Source organism: Malurus melanocephalus, unplaced genomic scaffold (assembly GCF_030028575.1).
Source record: "Malurus melanocephalus ecotype Western Australia unplaced genomic scaffold, MMel_1.1 scaffold_586, whole genome shotgun sequence".
Taxonomy (NCBI): Eukaryota; Metazoa; Chordata; class Aves; order Passeriformes; family Maluridae; genus Malurus; species Malurus melanocephalus.
The window spans coordinates 24,468-51,382 of NW_026623818.1; the positions used below are offsets into that span (position 1 = coordinate 24,468).

Below are 26,915 nucleotides of genomic sequence, written 5' to 3' on the forward strand. Positions count from 1 at the left end.
TTGTGTGCTAGTTTTAGTATAAAATGCAACACCAAATTCTGTAGTTTCAACTTTCTTCTGATTTTTTTTAATTTGCTTCTCTAGCTCTACTAAGGAATCTAAAGAAAGCAAGACAACATCAAAGGATGATAAAGGTAACTATTACAAGTTAGGGTACTAGAAATTAGTATTGTCTTGAACTCAATGCTTTCCTGATWAAGAAATTACTTGCCACCTAATAAAATGGCTCATATGATTGAACTCAGCCATCTGTAGTAAATTATGCTAGAGGTGCAGTAGTCATTTGCTATATGTATGTGTCCATATATTTTCTTTCTCCTTATGCCAGGTTCGTCATAAGATCAAAAATCCTTATTCTAAAGGCTTGATGAAAATGCATTCTCTGGTTTCAAAATACTTTTGGGAGCAAATTTCAGTTAACGTTTCCCAAGTTTGTTTTCATGAGAAGCTGTAATTTTCAGATAAGCCAGCTGTAGCTTACTCAGAACAGAGCAATTGCAAGTATTTAAGCGTAATGTCAACGAAATTTTTTGTCTTGTTTATAATTCTAGCTAATTTTTTAATAAATTGAACTCTCAACCAAGTATAATAGCTGAAATGCCAGCTTGCAAAATTGCACTTATGGCTGTTTAATGTATTAAATTTGAACCTATTTGTCTGCCTTGGAGTTCCGTTTCCCTAAAACCCTGTATTATGATTACAAATTCAGAGTGGAGCACAAGACCACATGAATTGCACCAGTTACACTGATGTTTCATGGTTGAACAAAGGCGTTTGTGTGAGCTCATGTGTCTCCTTATTTTACCTATTCCCTCTCTGCCAGAAACCTTCGTCACACAATCTCTGGCATAACACTAACAGATGACTGAAACTTCATCTGATAAATGAATTTGAGAAAATTTTTTTGTGGCAGACATAATTTGGCCTTTTGTAGATGTGTCTTTTCATGACAGTTACATGCTTACACTGAAACRGGATGCAGATTTGTTTATCTTCATTGATGTAGCATATGTGGTAACTGTAATAGTTAGACTATCCTAAGGCTTTCTTAATATACACAGCCAAAGCCAGGATAGTGGCTGTTTAATGATATTGGAATTCTAACTGCAGAACTATGGARTGTTTTGGGTTGGAAGAGACCTTAAAGGGACACCTTCCACTATCCCAGGCTGCTCCAAGCTGTCCAACCTGGCCTTGAGCATTTGCAAGGATGGGGCAGCCACAGCTTCTCTGGGCAACCTGTGCCAGGRTCTCACCAGCTCACAGAGCAGARTTTCTTCCTTATATATCTAATTAATACCAAGATAACCCTAGTATTAGCATAACTGAGATTTGTTGCCTTGTGCTCTTAGTTAGTCTTGATGCATTGAAGAAACAAAACTACTCTATCTTTTTTTTTTTCCTCAAAGTGGTTAAATTACCTCTTAAAACTACCTTGTCATCAGATTTTCCAGTTGTTCACCAGATCCACTTCTGGTCTTGCCTGTATGACTGGCTCCATTTTAACATATTCCAAAGCAGTTCATACATTTAGCAGCAAATACCAACAACAAGCTGAAGTACTAAAAGATGTTGAGAATGAGATTACATGAATCTCTTGAGTTCTTACTGCTTTGTTATTTCAAAAATATTTAATGTATTGGGTGGGAGGAATATTTAAGGCACATAATGTTTTTCCAGCTTTTATGTATTATTTTCCTGAGTATGTAGGAAATAACATTGGTGTGTTGTATCCAGTTCTACATCCAGTAGTCTTTTTAAAAAACTGCAGGTACTTCAAAAAGTTGTGAAAATTGACCACATGATTCCAGAGGYTGGGATTGTCTAAGTTTCCTATATTAACCTTTCTGTTGTCTCTGASAACATGAGCAATGTACAGACATCATGATGGAGAGCAAATACTGTGTGTAAAAAAACCCCATTTTCTTGGATGGAAGCTAAGTGTACGTACCCAGTGAGGGATAAAGCATGCCTTTAACAAAGATCTGTATTCTTTTTCTAGCTCTGTCCTTTGGGTACAAATTAGCCAAACTGTTGGTCTCAATATGTGGTTAAATGAATGAAATCTTATGTCATATATTTTTTTTTTTCTATAGAAGTCTTTTCAAGAAAGGTAACCAGATAAACAATTACTTAGAGGTAACAGGCTAAGTTTCTCTTTTCAGCAACAGTTTATCTAAATATTCATGGTACCTTTGTCTCCTTAATTTTTTGGCTGTTTTGTAAAACTTGTTTCAGGAAGCGCAAGCAGTGTTAGTGGTAGCAGTGGAAGTTCAACTAGAAACCTGTGGGTTAGCGGATTGTCTTCCAACACAAAAGCTGCTGACTTGAAAAATCTCTTTGGCAAATATGGAAAGGTATTTCATGGGGCATGATATCATGTGTGTGGTGTGTGTGTGTCTATTCTCTGTCATAGGTTCAGTTACAGAAATTGATTAATAGTTGATTTAAATAAAGGTTTGAGAGAAAATGTTTGACCAGTGMAAGCTAAAGCCCCATACTTGCTGCAGTAAGAGTGTATGCTTACAGGAGACCCACATGTTCATTTTGTGAGAAATTCTTCTGCCTTTTGAGGTAGGAAAAGTACAAAAAAAATTTCCAAATACTTGAATAGTCTGGTCAGGACTGGCGTTTTAAATAATGATGGCTATGTTCCTTTGTAGCAACTGTRTTTAAGCATGAGTGCAAAACAATGTACTAACTGATAAAACTGTAGTATAAACAGTCTTTATAAAACATCCTGCTTTGGGAGACTGTTTAAAGTGTATTCTGAAGACTTATGAATGGAATGAATAGGTAAAAAGATGTGATGTTTAATGTATGATCCTTTAGGAACWTTTAATTACTTAATGATCCTTTTTTACAGGATGCTTAAACTAAGTCTGTTTTCGTGATTTTGGTTAATTTAAACATACAAATYCCATAGAATAATGTGAAAATGCTAAAAGCTAAGCAGTATTCTAAACACAAGGTTATTCTCATTTTCCCAAAGGAGTTGCTGGTAACTATGTGAACTTGTAGTATTTGTGTGAGCCTATGTGGTTAATGGCATTATTGTGTCTTGGGTACTGGTTAGAACCTGAACACTGTTAATATCAAGTATGTGTATTGATTATTGCACATCTGATTTTTATAATTAATTTAGTAGGTARTTTTATTTAATGCATTCACAAGTGTAGAAAGCTGAGAGTATATTTTGTTGAAACTTCCAAATATTTGGAGTTGTTCCAATTGTTTTCAGTGTAAAGCTGGTTGATACTTATATTTACATAGCTTCCTAGTTTTGAAATTGATTGGGAAACATTTAATGACTGTACCATGACAGTCTGCTAGAAAGATAAAATTATTGCCTTTAGAGCATGATTGTGGCAAAAAGACTGGCTCCAGCAGCTGTAGAAATTCTAGCAAGGAGCGGGAACACAAATACCTTCTCAAGAAGCAGATGTCAGAGCTGAATGCTAAAATGGCTTAATTGACACACTTGCTAGATGACCTTGAAGAATTGGCTCCCTTAAGTTACTACGAAATACTCCTTGTACGTTCCTGCCATTAATTTGGCAGCTGCTGACTTTTTGTGGGGGTGCATCTGTCAGAGATGAACCATCAGATGCAGGTCAGTGGTGTTTCTGTGAATGAATTTTGACAGTAACTCTAAAGAGAAGCTTTTGGTTAATGGGCATGAGGTGACTGGTYAAAACAGGATGCAGTCATTAATATGCTTTGATAGGCAAGTTGGATAAAGTTCTCAAAACTTCTGAGAACTTGGGAGTGTCAGTYAGTCTTTCTAGTGGGGTGGGAGTTACATTGCTGTTAGGCTGAACTTGTTTTGTTTTCTTATATACTAGGATAAAGTTATTATTGGAATACCATAGCTTCCTTAGTAGAAATGTCTCTCTCAGAACCTAACCTTTTCCTGTTTGCATAGGTACTTGGTGCAAAGGTGGTTACAAATGCACGAAGCCCAGGGGCAAAATGCTATGGCATAGTGACAATGTCCTCTAGTACAGAAGTGGCCAGATGCATTGCACACCTGCACCGAACAGAGCTGCATGGACAGCAGATCTCTGTGGAGAAAGTAGGTTTTGTAACATGAAGACCTTTCCCAAAATAGACCATCTTTTACCAGAATCTGTATTAACCTATTTACTTTTGAAAAAATAACCAGGTGAAAGGTGATCCGTCCAAAAAAGAATTGAAGAAGGAAAGTGATGAGAAATCTAGTTTGAGTAGGAGCATAGGAGATAAGAAGACTGCATCAAGTGACAAAGCCAGCAAGTAAGAAATTTCACATCTCCTGAAATTGTGAAAATTCTCTAAACTGAATTTTCCTCATTGGATTTATATGTTCTTTTTTTCTAATAAGAACCCCATCAACCAAAAAGGAAGAAAAGAAATCAGAGAAATCTGAAAAAAAAGAAAGTAAAGAAGCCAAGAAAACAGAAGGTAAAGATGAGAAGAGTGATAATGGAACAAGTGGCCCTAATCAAGAATCCACTAAAAAAACTGAAGAAAAGAAAAGAATAAGTATGCCATATAGCTGTATTTCCTCTTGTTCATTCTGTGTGTCTGACTTGTCTTGGGGGCATGTTCTTGCTCTTACTGGAAACCAGACAATTAAACACCTCTACCTTTTTAGACTCCAGTAACGCATTTCTTAGTTCTGTACTTTATACTAATATTAATTACAGGCATGTGCTGGTATGCTTCTCCTACCAGTACCAGTTTGCTTTAGAGATTTAGACATTTCACTAAGGAAAATTTGTAATAGGCAAATAGAGATAGTTGTGTGCATGTTTTTAAACCTTTTGGTTTTTTTTTTTTTTTTGTTTCCCCCCTTCACTAGGTGGTAAAAGCCCAGGTCAAGTTGTAGTTTTAGACCAAACAAAAGGAGACCAAGGCCACACTAGGACAGTTAGAAGGGGAAGGTTTGATAAAGTAAGTATCTATAGATTTGATGCCATCCTTACCTGATTTAATCCTACCTTGCAGTTGATATTTGCACTGAAGAGTCAATAAACTATCACAAACTGTTAAGCTTAGATAGAAGCTTTGTATGCTTTGGGATTGCTAAGTCATTAATGATACTTGAACATAGCATCCAGAAATCTCCCTAAATGAATGAGACTTCTGAAATAACCATTGTAATCTCTATCTATAGCCACAGATATTGAGGAACAAAGAGCGTATTATTCAAGAGAAAGTGAAATTCAGGGAATACAGGGGTAGAAAGGATATCTTGCCTTTTGAAAAGATGAAGGAACAGAGATTGCGMGAACACATGGTTCGATTGGAAAGAATACGACGAGCTGTTGAACTGCGAAGGTAGTAAATCAACTTTTTGCTAAAGGCTATTTTATACATTAATTGATCAAATACTATATTAAGAAATCTAATCAGAGCGCATTTTGTCAAGCCTTCTACCCAGATGTTAAAGTCTGGGACTTTACCTAACAGTATCTTTATGTGAATTAACAAACTTCAAAATTTTTGTGTAATCTTTTAATRGCTTTATACAAACACACATATCTTAGAGTTTGTTACAGTGGAGGGGGTGTATCTCGTAAGTGTTAACTGCATGCCAGCTTTCTTTTTGACAAGTGAGAAGTAGACTAGGAGACAGGGCCAAAAGCAGTGTTTGGGGTTTATTTGTTTTCAAACATGTTGTATATCTTAATGACAAATCAAGTATAATACAGTCTTGGTCCTTTAAATGAAGGACCAAATGGCTAAACTGTTCTGTTCTACTGTTTCCATATGGCCAAAAGCTTGCAAAGAACAGTTAAATGAGCTGTGCTGTTAGCTGGGTTTCCTGAAACCAAGAGAAACAATTCCTAAACAAAGGGATTCCCAGCAAGCATAAAGCTTAAAGGAGAAAATGCCTTTTGTGCTTCCTCTAAGCTGCACTGTGCGAAATAGAAAGAARGAAGTAAAATGAAGCTGTTCACAAGTTTACTAACCTGTGCAGCTCAGAGTGGTCATGATTGTCTTAGTTTTTTAACAGAAAACCATAAGTGTATTTTGTGTTAGCGTGAAGAGGACAAGAGCTAAAACAGCATTTGCTTCTAAAATCCAAATKATATTCTTGGCTATGTTGTTGTTATTGTGTGCCAGACGACAAATGAGATCTCTGAATTAAGCATAAAATACATCAACAATGATGATTCTTGAAATAACTTTTCCTATCTGTTGTCTGCTAATGGTTCTGTAGATAAAGTAAAACAACTTTGGCTACTTGGGGCTAAAAGGAGTAGACTTCTGATGCAGGGACTTCTGTGAAGAGCTTACTCTGAAATAGTTTTTAARTGTCTGTGCTTAAGGTGATGTTAGTTTTGGATGACAGAATTTTTCAGATGAATTTCTGTTACCTTTTTTTTTTTTCTTCAGGCGAAGAGAAATTGCTGAGCGAGAGCGGCGTGAGCGAGAACGGATACGAATAATGCACGAGCGAGAAGAGTGCCTGCAGAGGGAAAGGGAACGACTGGAGATTGAGAGGCAAAAGCTGGAGAGGGAGAGAATGGAACGGGAGCGCTTGGAGAGGGAGCGCGTTCGGATTGAACAGGTGGGCAGAGTTGTGTTCTGCAATCTGCAGGAATGTTTTGGAGGCTGGACCAGTTTGCACTTGTGGGGAATTTTGATCTTCACCCTTCCACCCAGCCCTTTTTCTTCCATAAAAATAGCCAAAGATTACATAATCCTAGCTCTACAACAGGAATCTTGTTTGCATGTGAGTAATTTGATGTAAAATGCTTGCTACTGCAGCAGCTATACAGCCTCTACACATGAAGTACAATAGATRATTTTGCCTGTACTACTCTTCCATAATTTTACTAGATTTTCCCTGTAGATTGTCACTGCAAACTTCAAGAAGTGTTTCTGGGCAAYGAATACAGTAGTAATACCTGGAGGTATATCTGTGTAAGAGCCAATAGCATCTCCAGATTTGTAGCCTACTTTTTTAGAGAAATATTCCCTATGGTCTTYAATCTTAGATGCCACCCAAGGATGCATTTTCTCCAATAACCTGTAGCAGAAAACTGTCAAGGGATAAGCTTGTATACTCGCTAACCATTCTGGAGGTATCTCCAGTAAAAGCCTGTTCTGTTTGTGGTTCCTTTCATGGCAGGAACGTCGGAAAGAAGCGGAGCGAATTGCTCGAGAGAGGGAGGAACTTCGGCGGCAACAGCAGCAGCTCCGCTATGAACAGGAGAAGAGGAATGCTTTGAAACGTCCACGGGATGTAGATCACAGGTAATTATCAAAATAGCTTTCTGCAGTGCATAATAAAATGAAACAGCTACAAGCCTTGCATCAGTCTTGAAAATGCATTTGCACCTGCAGCAGGTCTTCACAGAAGAACTGGATTTCAGGTATTTGTTTGGTTTGGCATTAGTWTGACAAACATGAAACTCTGTATCTGTAGGAGGGAGTTTTGAAATTAGAGAAGTATCCCGTGGATTATTTTTTATTGGATGAAAAAACCACACTTCAGAGCATTTGCTGGGAAAAGCTGCTTTGCCTTAACTGTTGAAGCTTCTAGCTTATACTTAGAGAATTCATATTTCTGCTAAATGARTGGTTCAGGAAGTCAGTGTGATGACTTAATTTTCTTGAATTTTAATCAGTAGTGAAGCTGATGACATCTATAATTTGCTGTTTGAACCACATGAAWTGAACTGGCTTTGATCTTTATTTGATTGTAAAAATAGGACTGAGACCTTAGCCATAAAATTCACATGTGGAAAGTAAATGTAAGTCATCATGGTAGCTACAGTAGCAGAACACTAATATTTCTTCACCRGAGGAATAAAGACAGCTTAATTGTTCAAGGCTACTGATTGTACACCTAATTTCCCATTCTGAGCTAGAGACTCTGTAAGAAAGGCCTTGGTGTTTCCTACCATGTTCTTTCCCAAGAAAACAGTTCAGATTTTTGGGGGTGGGTTGGTTTGGGTGGGTTCGCTTGTTTTTTTCCTAGAGGGCATTTCTTTTCATAGAAGGCTATTTTCAGGCAAAAATTCTGCTGTAGTGTTGTTTATGGGGGTTCTGTTTTGTTTTTAAACTGCCCAAACAATATRCAGTTGCTTAGATTTTGTTACATATTTTATTGGTATTTTATCTCTTCAATTTATACTTCAAACAAAGGGGTGGTTAGTTTAGGGTGTTTTCTTAAATGATTTTGTTCATCACTATTTATAGAGTCTACCTTTGTTATTGGTTTTACAAATATCAAATGAGCATCCTCTGAAATAGGCAATTGACTCAAAAATTTTCTGCATATTAGGCCTTGGTTTGGCTACATGTGACTGATGAGGTTTCCTTTATTTGGCTAAAGGAGAGATGATCCTTACTGGAACGAGAGCAAGAAGATGGCTCTTGATACAGATGCACGTTTTGGCCATGGCTCRGATTACAGCCGCCAGCAGAACAGGTTCAGTGACTTTGATCACAGAGAACGAGGCCGATACCCAGAAGGTTCTTCTGTTCCATCATCTTCTTTTGATAGGTGAGTTTAGATAATAGGGCAGGTATTTGCCTGCCAGCATCTCGATGGATTTCACTCTTAACTGTCCAAAACTGAAAGTGGTGCTAAATGCTTTACACAGTTCTGATGTAATAGAACTGCAGTACTGTCCTGGTATTCCTTGTGTCTTCAGGACTGGCCACTTTTATCATGGAATTTAGTCTGCTTTTCCCTGAGGACTTTAAATTAGCTACCTGGTGGCCTTTTTTGTGAGACATTTCAAAAGGATTTTTGCAATTATTCCTTCCTCTTTCACATCTAATCATAAGTTCCAATGGATTACCTATATGCAACTTCGTAACTTGCCTCCTTAAGAAGCAAGGCTAAAAGCAACTGATTTTAGAAGAGTTAAGATCATTCATCATAATCCATGAACTGTGCAGTAAATGCTGGTTCCAGGTGCAACTTCATGGATCCATTAAACATCTCCAGTTAMCACCTACAAAGCTAAGACCACGTCATTGTAGGTCCTGGATGTCTACTTTTAGGCTGCAGTGAACTAGAATTTTAATACAGTTCTGGCTTGAGAAGTGGGAACAAATACAAGCATGAAGAAATGTTTAACTGGCTGTTACAACTCAARCTCAAAATTACAATTGTAGAAATAAATACAGTTTTGGGGTGGGAAGGATCTTTGATTTCTATACCATGTATATAGTAAGAAACAAGTAATACAAAGATTAGTGATATCTTATGTCCTCATGCATGTGAGTGGGGAGAAATGYGAAAATGGGAAACAAGCAAGTAACTTTTTCCTACTTTAACAACTTAGGCGAGATCGTTTTGTAAATCAAGGTGAGGCAAAAAAGACTCGCCCAACAGCACGAAGAGAAGAGCCAGGGTTTGAGAGATATCCCAAAAGCTTTAGTGAATCCAGAAGAAATGAACCACCCCAGCCAAGAAGTGAACTCCGGGACACGGACAGACGGGAAGTGCGAGGAGACAGAGATGAAAGGAGAACAGTAATAATTCACGACAGACCAGAAATACCACACGGCCGACATCCCAGAGAAACTGGTTCCAACCCACCTAGGCAAACAAATTGGAAGAGTGAGGGAAGCATAAGCACAGACAAACGGGATGGCAGGTAAATTTGTTGACTAATCAGTGAAAGTACTTATTCTTGTAGAATTTATCCATAGGAGCAATTCCTCAAGAATTAGTGTGCAAAAGAGAATAGACCCTCCCCTCCTAAAGAAAAGCATTGTAAGAAATATGTAGGTTATCAAATGCTAAATCTCATCTAGGAGCTGGATGCTAACTTCCAGCAGTCTGTTTATCATGACTAGCAACAGACTTAAGGAGGCTTTGGTTTAGAAAGCAGATGTAAACGAGTAACTTGTGAGCTTTAATTATTTAAAGAGCCACAGAGATCTAAAAGAATGTTTCTGAAAGGTCAGCTGCAGGTTGCTAGGAACCACTGGAATCTTTGTTGTCTACATGTGCTATGATTTGGTACCAATTCAAGTATACTGAAACCCAAATTTTGATGAAAGCAATTTTTACAGAGGCGACCGGCCGGATCGGTCAGGAAGGGAAGTGTCCGGCCACGTGAGGGGAGCACCCCCCGGCAGCCGCAGCAGCGCCTCGGGCTACGGCGGCAGAGACGGAGAACGGGGCGTGATGGGAGACAGAGGTGGAGGACAAGTGAGTCACCTTCTTGTGTTTGTGTGCATGGARGAGAGGCTGGAAAATGCAGGCTCATGCTGGAAAAATGACCATACAGCATCGTCAAAATGATTCACAAACATTCTGGCTATTTTCAGATTAGCTTTCTTTATGTTAAAAGTTTCTTAATAACCCAAGAAATTGCAGAAAAAATATCCTATTCTGTTTGTCTGGCATCCTTATAGTACATCAGAACAATATCTTAGAGTTGATGATTAAGGTTTAGAGACTTCATCCTTTCAGGGTCTTAACCATACACTGCCTGCTACTTTCAGTGTAGTTTGTAATTGTRATTTGTAATGTGATACTGAGAGAAAATCCTTCTGCAAGATTTARCTTTAAAGACTACAGACTAAATCACTCCTGCTAGTGGATCCTGAAGCATTAAAAAAGTACTAACATTCTTCCTGAGTTTTATGCCAGTGATCATGAGATCAGGGCAGAATTGGGAGTAATGTGTGAGCTCATGGAATTCACTCCCTGCGTACCCACACATTTGTCATTGCAATTTCTGTTACACAGAATTAACAGGAATATTATWAACGTGAGTTGTCAGCCTATGGACTGAAATCTCAAAAGGTGCTGGACTTATGTTTATTTTATCAGCTGTAAGCTTACCTGTCTTGAAAAGCTTGTTTCCTCTAGATAAAACAGGCCTTTCATTCTGAGAATTGACTGGCTGTCACTTTCTCACCAGCACTATAACGAGGACAGACACGTTGTAGAGCGCCACAGTCGTGAAACTGGACCAAGGAAAGAATGGCATGGACCTRGTTCTCAAGGAAGTGGCTACCATGACACGAGGAGAATGGGAGATGGCCGTGGAGGAGGGGCCATGATGGCTCCACACACAAGGTACAGAAACTACTCCTTCCTCTCCATTCCCTACTGAGCCCCTCCACGCTTTGGTGTCTTTAGGAAGTCCAGCAGTGCCAGTAACAGCAGCATTACTCTCTGGCTGCTGCACAACACACACCCCCATCCTGCCCTGCCAGCACAGGGCTCCCCAGGGSTATTGCTGCTGGCACCATTGCCCAGCAGCACAGGACTGAGGGATTTCTTGCGAAGTCTCTTTTCCTGCATGTTTTCAAGTCTCTTTGAGACTTAAAACAGTTGAGTGATAGATATAAGAATATTATTACCTGTGCCCCAGGAGTTCAGATACGTATCATAACACTTTCTTTAAAACTTCTGTTTCCAGTAATKCTTCACCCATTAATAGAGTTGTACAGATCACAGGCAATTCCATGCAGAGGGGAAGTGGCTCAGGATTTAAGCCATTTAAAGGTGGACCTCCACGAAGATTCTAAGATCTACAGCTGCTTGGTTTCAAGATAACTTATTGAAATCTCTTGTAAACTTTCTCCGATTAAGAACAGGAAATCTTGTCTGGAAATCCTGGTTAAATTTTTTTAATTTAACATGATTATTTTCCTCTCAATTTTGGAGGCATTTTAATAGTTACGTTGTAATTTTGGATAGTTTTTGTGTATCTTTGATAAGCATTTTCCTTGAGGCACTAGAGCTGTGTAAAAAGAAATTGGAACCAAAATATTTGTTAATCCTGTATAAAAGATTAGTTTGCAGCTGTGTGCTAGTAGTTTGATTTGCCAACATTAGCTCTGTGGTGTCATGCTTTAAAGTTAGCTACTTCTCACAACATCCAAAATAACCTCCATTTTGAAGGTTGTCCAGGCCATTATCTCTGCTTTCTAATTTGTAGAGAAATAAGATTTGTTCTTTCATTACTGGGTATTATGTAACCTATTTTTGCAGAAGGTACTGTTACATTGAGTGCATTTATGTGTATTCTTGCAAATGTATTCTTTTGAAATAAACCTTCATATTCTGTATAGCTTCTAGTAAGTCTTTAAAGCAGTCATTGGAGAAGGAAGGCAGAACTCAACAGACATGTTGCTATAGCAAATCAAAACATGAGTGCCATTAGATTCTAACTCAAACTGCTSTGTTTCCTTCACTGTTACTGAACTGAAAACTTAAAAGCACATTTACTCACAGAAGAAAGATGAGAAAAAAAATAGCAGAACACTCAAGGGAGGCCTAAAGAAATGATTTTACTTTGCTCTTTGTGTTTAGGAAAGCTCTGTGGAACTTTGATACAGCTGTTTATTTACACCAGACTACCACAAACTCTGTTTTATAGGGTTTGGGGAATCCTGCAGCTACTCACTGATGTAGCCTTGAGCTAAAGGGCTGCATCTTGTTAAGCCTTTGGGTTTGGGTCAGCATGGAAGGGCCTGTGTTAAAGCYTTCTGGACCAGGCCCAATTAGAAATGCCAGGCAGCCAGGCCAGGACTCGTTTATCACCAGGTTACAACACTGCTATTCATCAAGGGAGAAAAGCAAATTAATCCCACTTGGTAAAGCTGGATGGTGGATGGTTACCCAAATGAATAGGGGACTCCTAGCAGAACAGAAGAGCTTAGGAAGCAGTTCTTGAATAAGAGCTGAAAATGTTTACTGGTCCAGATTGCCTTTGAAAGAAGGATTTGAGTTACATTTTTTAAGGCATGAGGTAGTRAGAAGATGCCGATTTATGCTCACTGTGTGGAAGAACTGCTAAGCACCTGCAGTGTTCCAGGGGAATTTAACTAGCAGAGAAGGAGTTGAATTAAACTGGTTTTGAGTAAGTAGCCTTTCAAGAAAGATGGAGAAACCTGGTGGTGTAACAGCATTATCTCCAATTAAATCCTATATTGATATTCACATCTGACAAATATTTAGGTTTAAACAAAAGAAATGCACTGTCCAGCAAGTGTGTCACTTACCTTGATGTATTTAATTCATCTTGTTCAATTCTTAAAAAGAAAAATCTAGGAAGTTCTATTTACTGAGTTCTGCTGCAGGAGTTTTCAATAGAAAGTACAAGTTCACGTGCACTGTCAAAAGTACTGTGCATTTGGCTGCAGTCTGTGCTTCATCTGGTGTAACACACACACAAAACAAGTATTTGCTGTAAGATGAACCTGTAGGGGCTAATGGATCAAATGGGCAATAGGGAAGTTTATAACCTTACATAGAGAGGTAGAGAAATAAAACAGGAGAGACCCTTGCTTCCCTGTAGAAGTCTAGCTATGCATTCCAACAATTAAATTAAAAATGTGATTGTGCAGGTGTAGATATTTCACTTAAAACAAATGAGGACAATGGGGAAAAAAACAACATTGAAAACAAATTGCCCAAACCTTTGAATTTATCAAATGCTTAAGAGCACCAGAAGTCTATCCTTTTCTTTTCCAGAGTGAGTTTTTGTTGGGTTATTGTTGTTTTTTTTTAAGCGTATCATCCAACCTTTATTATAAGGAAAGAACTTAAATATCTAAATGAAATATTTATTTAATTTTGCTCACTTAAATTTATTTATATACAATGAGTTTCAGAAGACAGTTAACCAAAATAAATCTCAGTTGGGTAAAGACCTTGAACTAGAGAGAGGCTGGTAATGGGACACACTATTTAAAAGTTAACAGAATTTAACAGTGTTGTGGTACACAAACAAAAAAGGATATTAAGATACAGAACTGGATTTCTCTGAAAATTATTTGTGTTCAAAATAATTGTAACAATTTACAAGGAAAATGTTATTTCCTTATAGTCTTTAAAAACACATTAATACAATATAAACAATTAAGGCTTTTAAAATGCAAAACATTCAGTAGTTGAACTTGTAGATGCCATTACAGTGTTTGATAATGGTGTAACATGATGAAAGGGATTTCATTCCCMTACATTGGTACAAATGATACTGGATGACTGGATTTGTGTCATGGACTTCTAAAATACAACTTAAAAAACTCAACTTCTCCCCTCTCTTGCTAAATCCACAGTCACTTGCATCAGCTTTATTTTGCATTTCCTTCTAAGATTTAGATTTAGAGACCAGGTAAACACTGGGTGACTAACAGACTCACAGCCAAACTGCTGATTTAACACAGGAATTGCACAATTCTGGTGGCATCTTGAAGACATTGCAAATCTGGAAGTCTTTTGGAACTTTCCTAAAACAATAGGGTTTTGCATAGGGGGTTTTTATTTTAAAACATTACATTGTAAAACAACCCAGTCAAGGCAGTTAAGACAACAACTACTTGACTTAGCATTGAAGAACTTGGGGCAACTTCTGTAGGATTCATTTTTGTATGTTTTATCAGTAATTTCTTTACTAAGCTTAYATGCATGTATGTGTAAAAGGTGATTATCACAAGTTGGACAAATAAKGGCTATGCAGCTGGTGCCCTGGTAAAAGGATAATTGAAAGTAATTTTTAAAAACTTTCCTAAGAAATTGTTTTGCTGAAAGCTGTAATATAAACCAAAACGCTGTCATTTGACATTAAAGCTCTATCAGGTTATTATGGGGAAACTGCTGACAGTATTTCTCACTCCCTTATAAAGAAGTTGCTGTAAGGAATTACCATAATACTGAGTGGGTAGTAGCAGACTTAGAATATATTTATGTGGCACAGGACAAGTATTTGACACTTCCTATAGTTCAAAGTACTGCTGTCAAAGTTGTTAGGTTCARCCTGTAAAAAGGGATTACACACTGCAAAAACACAGGGAAAAAAAAAACATTCACAGGTGACATGACCTGCCCAGTACAGTCTGATAGCAACCTGCAGTAATTGGTGGTGTTTTTGCAACTACACTAGTAGTTTACAAACAGTATCCAAACCAGAATCCTGCTTATTGTACAGACATCCATGTCTGTACTGTAATTCCCTGATCCTGAATTCCAYTCACACTTTTTAGCACTGGTGATTTCAACAGTTATCAAAACATAGATTAGGAAACCCTTGCTACAATACATTTACCTCTTGAAATCATTGTACTTATGGTCACTTTTTAAATGGGCTCTCCAAAGTTATTTTTGTTTGCCAGTCCCTAAGAGAAAGCATGTAAGAAATCCAGAAATACAAGCATACCACTGTAACCCGAGTATATGRAATGCAAACATGTAATTATTGCAACTATTCATGATAAAAAATGCAAAAGCTGGATTACAAGTAGTTTAAAAGTCCACAAGCAGACTCATTGGTTCACTGTATCTGCAGTGTCTTGAAGACACCACCTACTACTGTGCTTTTCCAAGCAAAGGATTTTATTTCCACAGCAAAACTTTTTCCTGTAAATACAACCAGTAGTAGTTTCTATACATGCAGTGGCCAAAATCTCCACACATTTACATACCTCACTGAGAACCTGGTTTCAAACTTTCAGTAGGAAGGGCTTCACCAAAACTCAATTGTAAACAAAACAGTAATTAATAGAAACCAGTTTCTGGCTCTGGTTAATCTGCAATAACAAAWGCCCTAAAATTAAAGAGACCTATTGATGCCCTGGTACCAAAATACTAGAGAAAAAATTGGCTGTTTTCACAGTTACTTTGGAGTTCCCCAAAACAAGAGATGACCAGATCAAGGGTGTTCCTATTACTCAGCTGATTTAAGCTTTTTAAGTGATTTAAATRAGACACACTGGTGTTTCTTCCGATTGCAGTTCTGACCCTTTCCACAGCAGTGCCATTAAGCAAATACAAAAGCCAACACAAGGTTTCTGATGACGAGTTATCCCAGCTTTTTTGGGAACACGCTTAGAAGAAATCTAAAAAGGTTAAACTAAGGTGAAATTTTCAAAACTGCTTAGTGTAAATGTAACTTTGAAAAGTTAGAGCTGGAATTTTAACTCAGAAAGCCCATCCACATTTTACTGAAGGCTTCAACAAGGGAAGAGAACATGTACTTCCAAGACAGACCRAGTATCCCATTATTTCATCCAGCTGTGATGGAAAAACTCAGTTTATCTCAGCTAAAGGCTTTGGCTCATGAGACTCTGAAATCAGTCCCCATGTTTCACAATAAGTATCACTTAAGCTGAATGGGACCTAAACTGAAATGGTGTCAGCACAAAAGGAAGTTCAAGGGAGTAATTGAAAAATAGTAAAAYTTGGCTGAGGTTGTGTCCCTGTCCACCCCAAGATCTCAGTACATTTGGCTGAGTGTCTGACTCGATCAAACAACCCCATTCCGTTCACTTTTGGCCCCAGCAACACTGACACAGCCCCAGCAGCTGCTGCCTGAAGGGCACAGCTCGGGTGGAGGACAGCAGGGGCAGTGCCTCAGCTCCTGTCTCTGCTGAGTACATTCACAGCAGCAGCTGCTTTTGGTTTCATCAGTGTTACATTATTTGTAAGCACTGTTTATACTGAGCTAGAAAACTTTTTATACTGAGCTAGTAACTTTTGTTACTCTGAGTGCTGAAACTTCATCTGAATCATTCCCTATGATTTCCCAAAAACAACACTATTTTGTTGCACAYTTTTCTATGCTGACAAGTAGAGGCAAATGTGGGATCTTGACTTTTTTCTAAAGATAATTAACTGGTTTTAACCTTGCAAAACAAGGAATTGCCCATTTCAGCACATGAAGCTTCCCCACGAGCACACGTAATCCTACCAACCAGAAAAGGAACAGGGAAGGCAGATTTCAGCAAGTTCTCTGGAGAAAACTCTGCAGCAAAGAGAGCTCAGAGTGATAGGACCTGACATTGACCAAAACTGAACAGTAGGCAACTGACATTTAATAAAAACATTTGGAGCTCTCAGAGGAACAGCACAGCTAGTCCTGACTTTAAAGCACAGTAAGAGTGAAGAGCAGTGTGTCCAAGGACAGACACTGCCAACCTGCCAGGAAATGAACCTGCTGGGCATTACCTAGGTGAGAAAATCCGGCCACTGCCTGCTGTGCCACAGCTATTTATGTCCAAAATAACAGCAGAATTAAGGACAAAGCCTTAAACAATCTCAAGAGGTAGCGTGGGGACTTTTATGTTCCAGCATAAAAGCATTATGCATATTAGCATTCCTCTGTGGCACTTCTTCCCATCAAAGCAGATCACAGCCRAGCTTAAATCCATTGCTTTTGTACTGGACAAGCTGGGAACAAGAGGGAGCTGTACAGAAACACTGTGAACATCACACAGACTGTGTGTAAATGATGTGGTTTGAGAAGGTGTCACCTCACCCAGTTTCCCCACTCAATACTAACAGTCTATTGCTAGTTATGCTTAATAAAAAAGGATGTGCACTCATCAAGATGAAATGCTGTTTTGAGGCTTTATGTGTGACATTTGCCATCTCTGGACTGTAKGAACATTTGTCACTGTTGGATTTTTCTTGCTACCAAGGTGTTTTCATCATAGCACAGATGGAAGAACTGGGAGCCCTCTACTGCAACCAAACTACAGCTTTTTAATTTTTCTTTACTGTAATATGCTTTCTCATGAGGATTCTGCATCTATTAATGTGCATTTCCYGAGTCACCTGGTTAAATGCTGCAACCCTTAAAAATCTACTTTAATATAAAATAAGCTCTTAATTCCATATGTTGTATTGGAGGATGTAGTTTGTATAGATTCTGTAATAAGCATCCTAATGCAAAGGGCTGATCCAAGCAATGAGCTGTGTTACAGAACCAGTGTAGCAGGAACAAAGAAAGGTTCAGTTAAAAGTACACCAGCTTTACCTTTTACTCAAGTATTTCCTGCTGAATGCACAAGAAAATTCCATTTCAAGAACTCAAATTGCCTTTTATTACATACTGGAAATTTTTTTCAAGAGCTTGTGCATACAAGGTTGAAGAAACATGGCAGTGTGAAATACCGAGTGAGTAAGAGCTTGCCTGGCACTCTGCGGTTCCCAGCAGAGCATGTGCTTCCCTTGGAGCTCCTGTGCCTGTGAGCCACAAGAACAGCTCTGCAAAGACACTCTGAACACATTATTTCTTAWATTAACTACATGGACAGCTACAAAAAGTAGTTTTTGCACGGTGTTTAAGTGAATTTTCAGGAATGCTAATTTCATTCTGTGGTGTTATAATCCGTTGGATCTGCTTTCTTGAATTGYAGATTCCATGAGTGTCACAAGAAAAGTGGTGAATTTGAGCATTTACAAAGTGCCTTATAGAAGAACACTTATCTCTACTGCAGTGCTCAGTTTTTTGCTAATTTTAAGAATACTTGTATGTAGYTTCTTTTATATCACAACTATAATGCAACAACAAAAATTCTATGATTCTGTTTTCCACTAGATAAGCGCTAGCACAGAAAACAAGTTCTACTCTACTTTTCTGGACACTTTCATATATATTATGTAGATATTTGGAGCATGTGCATGCTAAATTGTATAAAGAGATTTAAAGTATAAATCTATACCCTTTTGCCAGAACATGAGTTGGAGAAAAAAAAAAAGAAAAAAAGGCAAATGAAGTAAATAGATATTGTCTTCCTGGTACTCCAAGACTATATTGCGCAATATTGTTTTCCAAGCTCACTTCATATCGATAAGAGCAATTCTGTTCAGGTTTTTTGATCCTCAGATACTGTCAGAGATACTGTGACAGGTGCTTTTGGAATGGTTACTCCCAGCAGGGCATAAATTAAGCTTCCAGATGTATTTCATTTTGGATATTAGGAAGCTCAACCACTTATAACTTTTGCCACTAACAAGTTCAACCCATGCAGCCCTAGATTTCAGGAATTCTTTACCTTTTTTTCCAAAGCCTCAAGACCTGTAAAGAAAAAAGGATGTTAACAGAGGACTGTTTTAATCGTGTGCCCTCCATCTCAAATACCCTTGAAACCCTTTACTCCTTTATTGAAAGAAACGGAATTATCTGGGAGTTCTGACTTAATGATGAGCWTTGCATTTAACTCTTCTTCCTCTGGGACCAAATGACAGTAATTCCTCTAACTACAGTGTATTAGATTTCAGGCACATCTGTCTGAAACTGGAAATGTTACATGAATTCTTCTAATATGAACAAGCATCTTAGGCAAAGAGATATCCTCCATAGCCACAACAGCTAGATTCCTTCCAAAGTGAGTTAAAGTGGCAATACTATTACTGAAAATAATAACGAACACTTTGTGCGACATATTTATTTTTCAAGGTCAATAAATAAATGTAATTATACAAATTTGGAAAAGTCTTAGTAACAGAATGTTTTTAAACAACATTCTGGCTTAAAGTCTCCTTTACTGACACTACTGGAATAGTTTCTCATCTACTTAAAGTAGCTAAGTCATTATGTTGGTGATCCTCCACCACATTAATTTGTTTGAAGAAATTAGGCTGCTGCAAAGGAAAAAAAGACATCAACCTTTGCTTTGACATAGAAAATTATCTGAACTGCATACATTTAGTATTAAAATTACTTGTCTGGGCATGACTTTTCTAGAGAAGGTATTTTTAAATATACAGTTTACATATTAGAGACCTCCTACTGTTCATTACTTCATCGTTATAAAAGGGAAATTGTAACAAAAGTGGAAAAAAAACAGAAGAGAAAAAGGCATGGAAGAAAAGTGATACAAATTGGCCCTTTTTGTTAGTAAGACATTCTTCCTTTATCTAGTTTTCATTCTAGGTTGGTAACAGATGTGTGTGATGACTGGTTGCCATCAGTGCAGCAAGTCTGCCTGAAATAATTGCAAAGTGGCTTTTGATCAGTGGACTTCTGTTAGACACCCACTTCTATAGATATTCTCCAACCACCTGAAAGCAGGAAAGTCATATTCCACCTGGCTGCCTTAGCTTGCCCAGGTTATTCTGTGTGAACACTAAGGCTTAGAGCACAGACACATAACTTGTCCAGGAGAAGTAGCCTTTTTCAAAAGTATCTACAAATTGCTAAATAGAAATTTTTATCAAAAGGTTCAGCAAGAAGGTAATTGTTATTGATTTAATGGAAGTGRAGGAAGATTTGTGGTTCCCTCAAAATTCATCAAGTGTTCTGTTTCTGCATTCCATAAATACTACAAGACACAACATGTTTATTTGGTTCCCATAAATTAGAAAAATCTGGTTTCCAAAAATTCTAAATTAGTGATTTAAAAAACAAAATATTAACACCTGACCACCTTTCAAACCATCCCAGAGAGCAGCTTCACTCCTCTCTCCCCCTTCAGAAGTGTGCTTTTTTAAGAATATATGATTTATAAAACAAACAAAAAAGTGTGTTTTTAACTACAGTACACTTGCTTAAATATACAAGTGGACACATTAATGTCATGTTAAAGTTCAAGGTACTTCTGGATAAAAGGCAGATAGTTATTTTAACTCTGCATTCTTATATAGAATAACGATTATTATAGACTTTAGTTCCCTCTCATCATTCATCTATCATATGGAGAGGTCAATAAATAAAAGCTTATCTGGTCCAGTTTACCTACAAGAGAAAAAAAAAAGTAATAAAAGAAAAAGAAGTTACCTATAAAATTACTTGTTTAACCCTGATAACATCTGAGTTGCCATACCCAGTTTGTTGTCGCAAGAAAAGCAAATGGTATCTTGCTTTTTAACAAATGCCCCATTTTATATGACAATTTCTGTATGCTGCCTATCAAGTCACACATTCTTGGGGCAAGAAAGCTGGCCAGGAGATGCAGTGATAGCAGTAACAAGTATAAATCTGGGTTCAAGAAAAGAACATACCAGATCCAGAAGCAAAGAAATCTGGACACACTGAGGAGGCAGTGCCCAGCTGTTATTTGGGCTCTTGTGTCGTGGAGACTATACCCAGCCTAAGATATAGTTTCATACCATGGAAGTAACACAGAACTTCATTGTGCTCGTGTACAGACTTCAGGAAAAAGTCTTACACAAAATGAATTACCTCCTTTGTTTAGTCGAAGATAAAATAGCTTACTAACTGATGTAATGAGTAATGGATGTCACTATGACACAGGACTTGCCATGAGTTGTGTGTTCAGCTACAAGGTGCAGTATTTCTTATGACTAACTCAAAGCACAGCCGCATCCAACTGTGATTTGGAATTCCCTCTTGAGCAGCACGCACTATGACTTTGAAGGAAGTCAGTCTGATTGTAACAAAGTCATCCATCCTCTCTTGGAACATGAACAAAATCCATGGGGTAATCAGGCACAGGCGGCATGTAACAGGTTTGTCTTCCTTTTTACTCCTTGTTTTTGCTTCTGAGGACACGCACTTGGCTCCAGACGGAATCCATTTGCTGTTACAAGAGAACACAGCTGTTCTTCTCTTTCTCCCTCTCCTTCTCTCGAGGCTCTTTGCGTTTGCGTTCRTTACTCCCGGATTGTCTTGCGCTGGCTGGAGAGGCAGCACCTTGTACCTGCTGTGTAGGGAAAATTACATGGGAAATAAACCCAGCACTACTGCAGATACAGCCTGAACTATTAGGGTACRGTCCAGTTCTCAACTAGAAAGTTTACGTTTTATGCAAACCAGCAGAATTCAGGTAGGGGTATTTGGTGTACCTACTGCAGGACCTCCACAGCACTGCATGTTTCTTGAAAATTAAGTTACCTGAAAATATATTTCAAATTCCACATGTCCCTTCCTCTTGTGTCCACATATTTCAGATCAGTTGTTTCAATAAAATATGGTTTCAAGCATTTTCTGGCACTTCTGTGTTATTGTACTGGAATTTTTTCTTAGTTTCTTTTGTAAGTACATAATCCACATTTCACTGTATTTCACTGCAGARTCAAAGTGCTGGTGTGGACAGCAAGCTAATGGTAAAGCAACAGCTTTTTGTAACTAGAAACTCTTTYGTAACTTGGAAAGGGGGTTGGTAGACAAAGGCTACATAAGTTTTGTTAATTCATCATCTGTTCCCACTGTTATCCATTCAYAGCTGCAAATGGGCAGGCTCTTAGTCCTGTTGAGCAGGTTCTTCAGCTCCTTCTACCTTTGGCAGCCAGCAGTAATGAATATGTCTTAGGAGTAGCTACTGCTGGTGCTACTGCACAAGCAGTGCAAATAACACAACTTTTAACTGTCAAAAKTGTTTCATGCTTAACAACTTATCAGTTCATCAAACAATTTATCAGTTCTGAATTGCTTCAGGCCAAAGATGCAGGCTTTATATAGATTATTTTTTACCTATTTGTACATGGAAGCAGTTCTAAAAGTTCTCAGGGGTTAAGAGCTCTATAAATCTAAAATACCAACTTAAATATTGCCTCTTGTACAGAACATTCAGTTAAATTGCATTTTTGCGTAAAYGGGTGTATGAATCACATTTTCAAAGCATTTTGAAATCAGCTGCTTAAGGAAGTGGCACTGGGAGAAACTGTTAATTGCGTAGTTTGGAACAACTGAATAGATTCACATAAGATTACAGACTGCATCACCTAAAAATGTACAGCAACAGACTCCTGCGAGACAAGATAAAGACAAAACTTCAACTACTATCAAAAAGTTCTTATTTGAATGCTTGTTTGCAAGCAGTGTAAAATACTGTAATACCATCTTTGTAACCTGACATGTACTCATCCCATGGTTCCGACTTAAGCATAAATGAAACCCTTAAGTACAAATGAAACCCTAAATTAGAAGATTGAGCCTGCTTTAAAGTATTTGCTTGCAACTGCTCTATCTACATGCATACGTTAATAAGTGTAGCATATTCCTAAAGATTTCTGTATTCACCTCAGACTGAAACATGCACAAGCACAGATGTGTCTATGCAATTATTAATACTTTCTAAAATTTGTGATCATATTCTGTGGTGCTGTTTTCTTACCTGGACCTGAGCAGCTGCTTGTTCTTGTTCCTGATAGTATTGAGAAGCTCTCCTGTCCTCCTCTTCCTGGAGCTTCTTTGCTAGCTCTAGATCACTGAGTCCTTCTGGGATCTGTTCCCAGTTAATCTCTTGATTCTGCTGCTCTTGTTGTAGAGACAATGCCATCAGATAATCCTAAACAGTAAAGTTGTTTATTAACGCTCTTTCACACAGAAAAAGAAGTCCTATCAAGTGAATTTTTCAGCCTGTGCAGCTACACAGTACCATCACTTTTCTCCCAGCTTTATCTTCAAATATAGAACAGTAATTTGTTTCAGAGCCTGTACATAACCTCACTGCAGAAAGGCTGAGAACAGCTACTTTACATGTCTGCTTTCACAATGCCTAAGCTGCAGCACAGCAAACACAAAAACTAATTAAAAAAATTGCTTTCAGGTTTAAACTTCATTATCTGGACAGAAGTAAATTATCTCTGTCAGATTTTTATTGTGAGACACAGATGCAGTGCTTCAATTTATTATGGAGCATCTTATTAATTTTTCCCCTGTATTTTAAAAACATGAATGGTGATTATTATAAACTTATGCTTGATCACAATGTAAGATTTCCAAGGAACTTGGTCTTGCTCTGTACTTACGCATTAACTGGTACAACTCAGCCCCACCCCAGGCATGACTTCTGCAAACTCTGCTTCTCATTAAGAATAACAAATGCCCACCACAACTCAGATCTGCTGTGGGGTTTGTCCTACATTCAGCCAAGTGGGCAGCAGAAGACAAAGTCTAGCTATGACAATATTAATGAGCTGAAGAGAGTTTGTTACGTAGGAAGAAATTCCACAGTGTGYTTCTGTTTCCATATGCAAGGCACAAGTGACATCTGAGCGAAGATTTTGCAGAAGTRGATTCTGAGAGATTAAAATCCTATTTTTCAAACTACTCAGTTGGTCTTACTTTTCCTCCTTCCAAACCAAGCAGTTTTATAGTCACACATATGCATGAGTATACACTCACACACATCTGTGGAATTATACATAAATATGACTAAAAATGAGTACTAATTTACAGTGGAAAGGCAGAAATCCAGTACCTGATCTATTTGATCCTGCTGCCCTCTGTAGACAGTTTCAGGGTCTGATGGAGGCCGTAGGTGGAATTCAGAGTCACAGAAATTTCCATCACCATCCACATTGTGTAAGCTTTCCCACACAACCTTCTCTTCTGTAAGAAAGCCCTGGTCTGTCACCAGCAGGTAAAGCTGACCCTATACAGAAGAAAAAAGAAAGATTGTAAAACTAAAAAAAAAAAAAAAATTTTTACAATCTAAGTAGCAGAAATAATACAAATGATGCATTCCAACAGAACATTCATTTAGAGTTTTTAGAAAGTTTAATAATTAAATGAAACAGCATACAGCATTAAACCACCAGATACTAGTATTCACTGCTAAATTAACAGTCACACAATTTCTGTATTCCATCTTGCAACTCTTCATTCTTAATGGAAGTTCATATTGACTAGAAATTAATATAAAACATGAATATATATATATATGAATGAATATATGAATATATATCAAGCTATCTACCTTGATAGCTCTTTAGAAACATACCTAAGAAGTATACTTAATAACTGGCAATGAAAACTTTAAATCGCTGGACCAATCACATTAAATTCCAAAGGCAAGCTATGGAGACAAAGGTGATCTTTCCAAACAATCCAAGAGGCATTACCTCAAAATGGCCACATCTCAGACTTCATGTGTCATAATGAGTTTTGACAGAATTTGAGGTTTGTGTCAATTGAAAGCTCTAAATTTAAGATTCTTGCTATCACTTGTCACTGATAACTGCTTCTCTTGGCATGTTAGTATTTTTACTGTTTCCTAAGGCCAAATTTCTTGATTCAAAGTCTGAAATTATAAAATGGGCTGGTCTGGAGTGAAGGAGACAATGCTAACAAATGCAGATACCAAGGAAAGATGAAATGTAAGCTTAGGCTGAAGGAGTAGGAGAGGAGCTAAAACCAAAAGGAAATGACCATAGTAGGCCCCAAGTAAAAGGAGATGGTGCTGCACATTTGAGGGACAGGAAAGCAGCACAAAATACTCCTGCTTAAATTTCCATTTAAATCCCTCCACTCATCTCATCCTACTTTTTCTATCATGTTTTTGGAATCAATAATGTTATTACTGCCCATACAGCACACGAGGACTGAAGCTTCAATTACTATTACTCAATGTACCAGATCAGGATACTCAATACAAAACTTGCAGCAGTGGTTTAGCTGTAAAAATCAATGCAGTTTATTGTGATATCCACAAAAATTTGCTGTTTATATTACAGCAGCACACAAAGGGTTCTTACAGATCACTGCACTGAACTTGTACCACCAAAGCAAGAGGCAGATCCTGACCTAATGATTTCTAACGCTAAAAATGTTAAGAAATTGTCCATATTCAACAGATACAGAAGGAGCTCCCTGGATTCTCTGAAGTCATTAAAGGACTGTCTAAGGGAGATGCTGAAATTCCAGTCAGATCTTGTCAATCCCACTCTGTTTACAGCCACCTCTCCTGGGGCTGGGAGGTCACTTGATAAAACAAAAATATTACTTGAAAACTCACATACGGCAATTACTCCAATATTACCTAATACCAAAACATGCACTTATACACAAGGCCAAAAAGAATAGATAAAAAACCCAAACCAAAACCAAACAGATAACACTATTGTATATTCAACAGTGTTATATTCAAGCTTTGAAATGGGAGTTTAACCAGCACAGGAGGCCATACAGACATAAATACAAATGTCAGCAACAAGTCTGATCACATCACATGACCTAAGAAATCACCTTTCCCTTGGAAACCTAAGAACTGAATGATACTCCTGACACTTAAAAATCACCCAAAGAAAATAAAAGGAAGTAATTTCGCAACATTTTCAGTTTGCACAGAATACCTATTTCATAGCATTTTGCATAGAAGAAGTCTTCAAAAAGATGTAAAAAAGAGAATATGTTAGCATTTTTCCTATTACCAAACTATTATAACCATAATTTTTACACACACAAATATTAAGGTGTATCATTGCCTTTATGGATTTAGAATCTAGTATCTGTCATCTAAGGATGGATTAAAGCTAACACTTGCTTAATAGAGACCTTTTTCAGATCCTAAATAAAATCATATTCTTACTTTGTAAGAATTCCTTAGTTGAACATTGACTGTAAAAATGTCATGTTAGAGTAAATAATAAAAAATGAATGGAACACAGCTTCCTAATGAAAGGCAATAAACTGCATTAGATTATCACCACATTACCTAAACACCACCACTGCAATTCCAATACCAACTGAATAGCTTAAAACATTCTGCTTCACTTGAATAAAGTTTAGCAAACTGAATGCAGGCTCCTTAGTACCTGATAAGAGACAGAGTTCCGGTTCACATTATTGGAATGAAAAAACAATGGGAAATCACAGATCAGAGATCCAAAGTCATCTTTCCTTTGTTTTTTACCAAGTTCTCTGATCTCTACATCACATTAGTATCATTAAATTGAATGCCACAAAAAACATGCCCCAAAACAACCAGGACCCTTATAATACTGCTAATATTCATAGAGCTTTTGGTAATAGTTTCATATATAAAGTAAGAGGACTTGGCTCTTTTGCTACGAGGGGTAATGCAGCCTCTCATCATGGTTTTGTTCCTCCTACCTGCAACAAGAGAACAGAAGCCCTATCTACAGGCTGGCTTTTAGGCTCAGCTTTAATGCCAGGCGTGTTCCCTTCCCAACGCTACAGGCACAGGCCACCTTCACTGGAACAACAAGATTCCAGCGAGGAGATCCTGTGATAGGAGAAAAACCCTTTTATCCTCTGACCTTGAGGCCGCCTCGGAAGCGGAGCCGCACTGAGCAGGGCCGCGCCTGGTGCCCGGAAGCAGCCGCCCTTCCCAGGCACTTCCCAGCCCCCGGGCCGAGCCCGAGCCCGAGCCCGGCTGCCAGAGCCACAGCCCCGGGGAGCGCAGCTCTGCTGGGACCGGGCACGGCTGAGAACGGGGAACGGCTGGGGACGGGGTACGGCTGGGGACGGGGCACTGATGGGGACCGGGCACTGATGGGGACCGGGCAC

The 26,915-nt window shown here is 38.1% G+C and overlaps 2 protein-coding genes across 6 annotated transcripts in view; one reads left to right on the forward strand and one right to left on the reverse strand.

Moving 5' to 3' along the window:
- SLTM (SAFB like transcription modulator) overlaps positions 1-19,324 on the forward strand; it is a 31,276-nt gene extending 11,952 nt beyond the window's left edge. For 2 of the 5 annotated variants that reach the window (XM_057382756.1, XM_057382758.1), the window contains exons 8-21: positions 85-134; positions 2,239-2,357; positions 3,926-4,075; positions 4,166-4,275; positions 4,364-4,524; positions 4,844-4,935; positions 5,159-5,322; positions 6,385-6,559; positions 7,124-7,248; positions 8,333-8,503; positions 9,294-9,608; positions 10,018-10,168; positions 10,887-11,044; positions 11,391-19,324. In XM_057382756.1, coding sequence (XP_057238739.1) covers positions 85-134; positions 2,239-2,357; positions 3,926-4,075; positions 4,166-4,275; positions 4,364-4,524; positions 4,844-4,935; positions 5,159-5,322; positions 6,385-6,559; positions 7,124-7,248; positions 8,333-8,503; positions 9,294-9,608; positions 10,018-10,168; positions 10,887-11,044; positions 11,391-11,499 — 2,050 coding nt within the window. In that variant the 3' untranslated portion in view covers positions 11,500-19,324. The remainder of the gene's footprint in view (positions 1-84; positions 135-2,238; positions 2,358-3,925; positions 4,076-4,165; positions 4,276-4,363; positions 4,525-4,843; positions 4,936-5,158; positions 5,323-6,384; positions 6,560-7,123; positions 7,249-8,332; positions 8,504-9,293; positions 9,609-10,017; positions 10,169-10,886; positions 11,045-11,390) is intronic. The other 3 variants (XM_057382757.1, XM_057382759.1, XM_057382760.1) reach the window with 2 other exon arrangements.
- A 696-nt stretch (positions 19,325-20,020) lies between these two features.
- Positions 20,021-26,915, reverse strand: part of MINDY2 (MINDY lysine 48 deubiquitinase 2) — a 26,236-nt gene continuing 19,341 nt past the window's right edge. The window contains exons 7-9 of the mRNA XM_057382762.1: positions 23,866-24,039; positions 22,777-22,950; positions 20,021-21,363 (exon numbers count right to left, since the gene is read on the reverse strand). Coding sequence (XP_057238745.1) covers positions 21,244-21,363; positions 22,777-22,950; positions 23,866-24,039 — 468 coding nt within the window. The 3' untranslated portion in view covers positions 20,021-21,243. The remainder of the gene's footprint in view (positions 21,364-22,776; positions 22,951-23,865; positions 24,040-26,915) is intronic.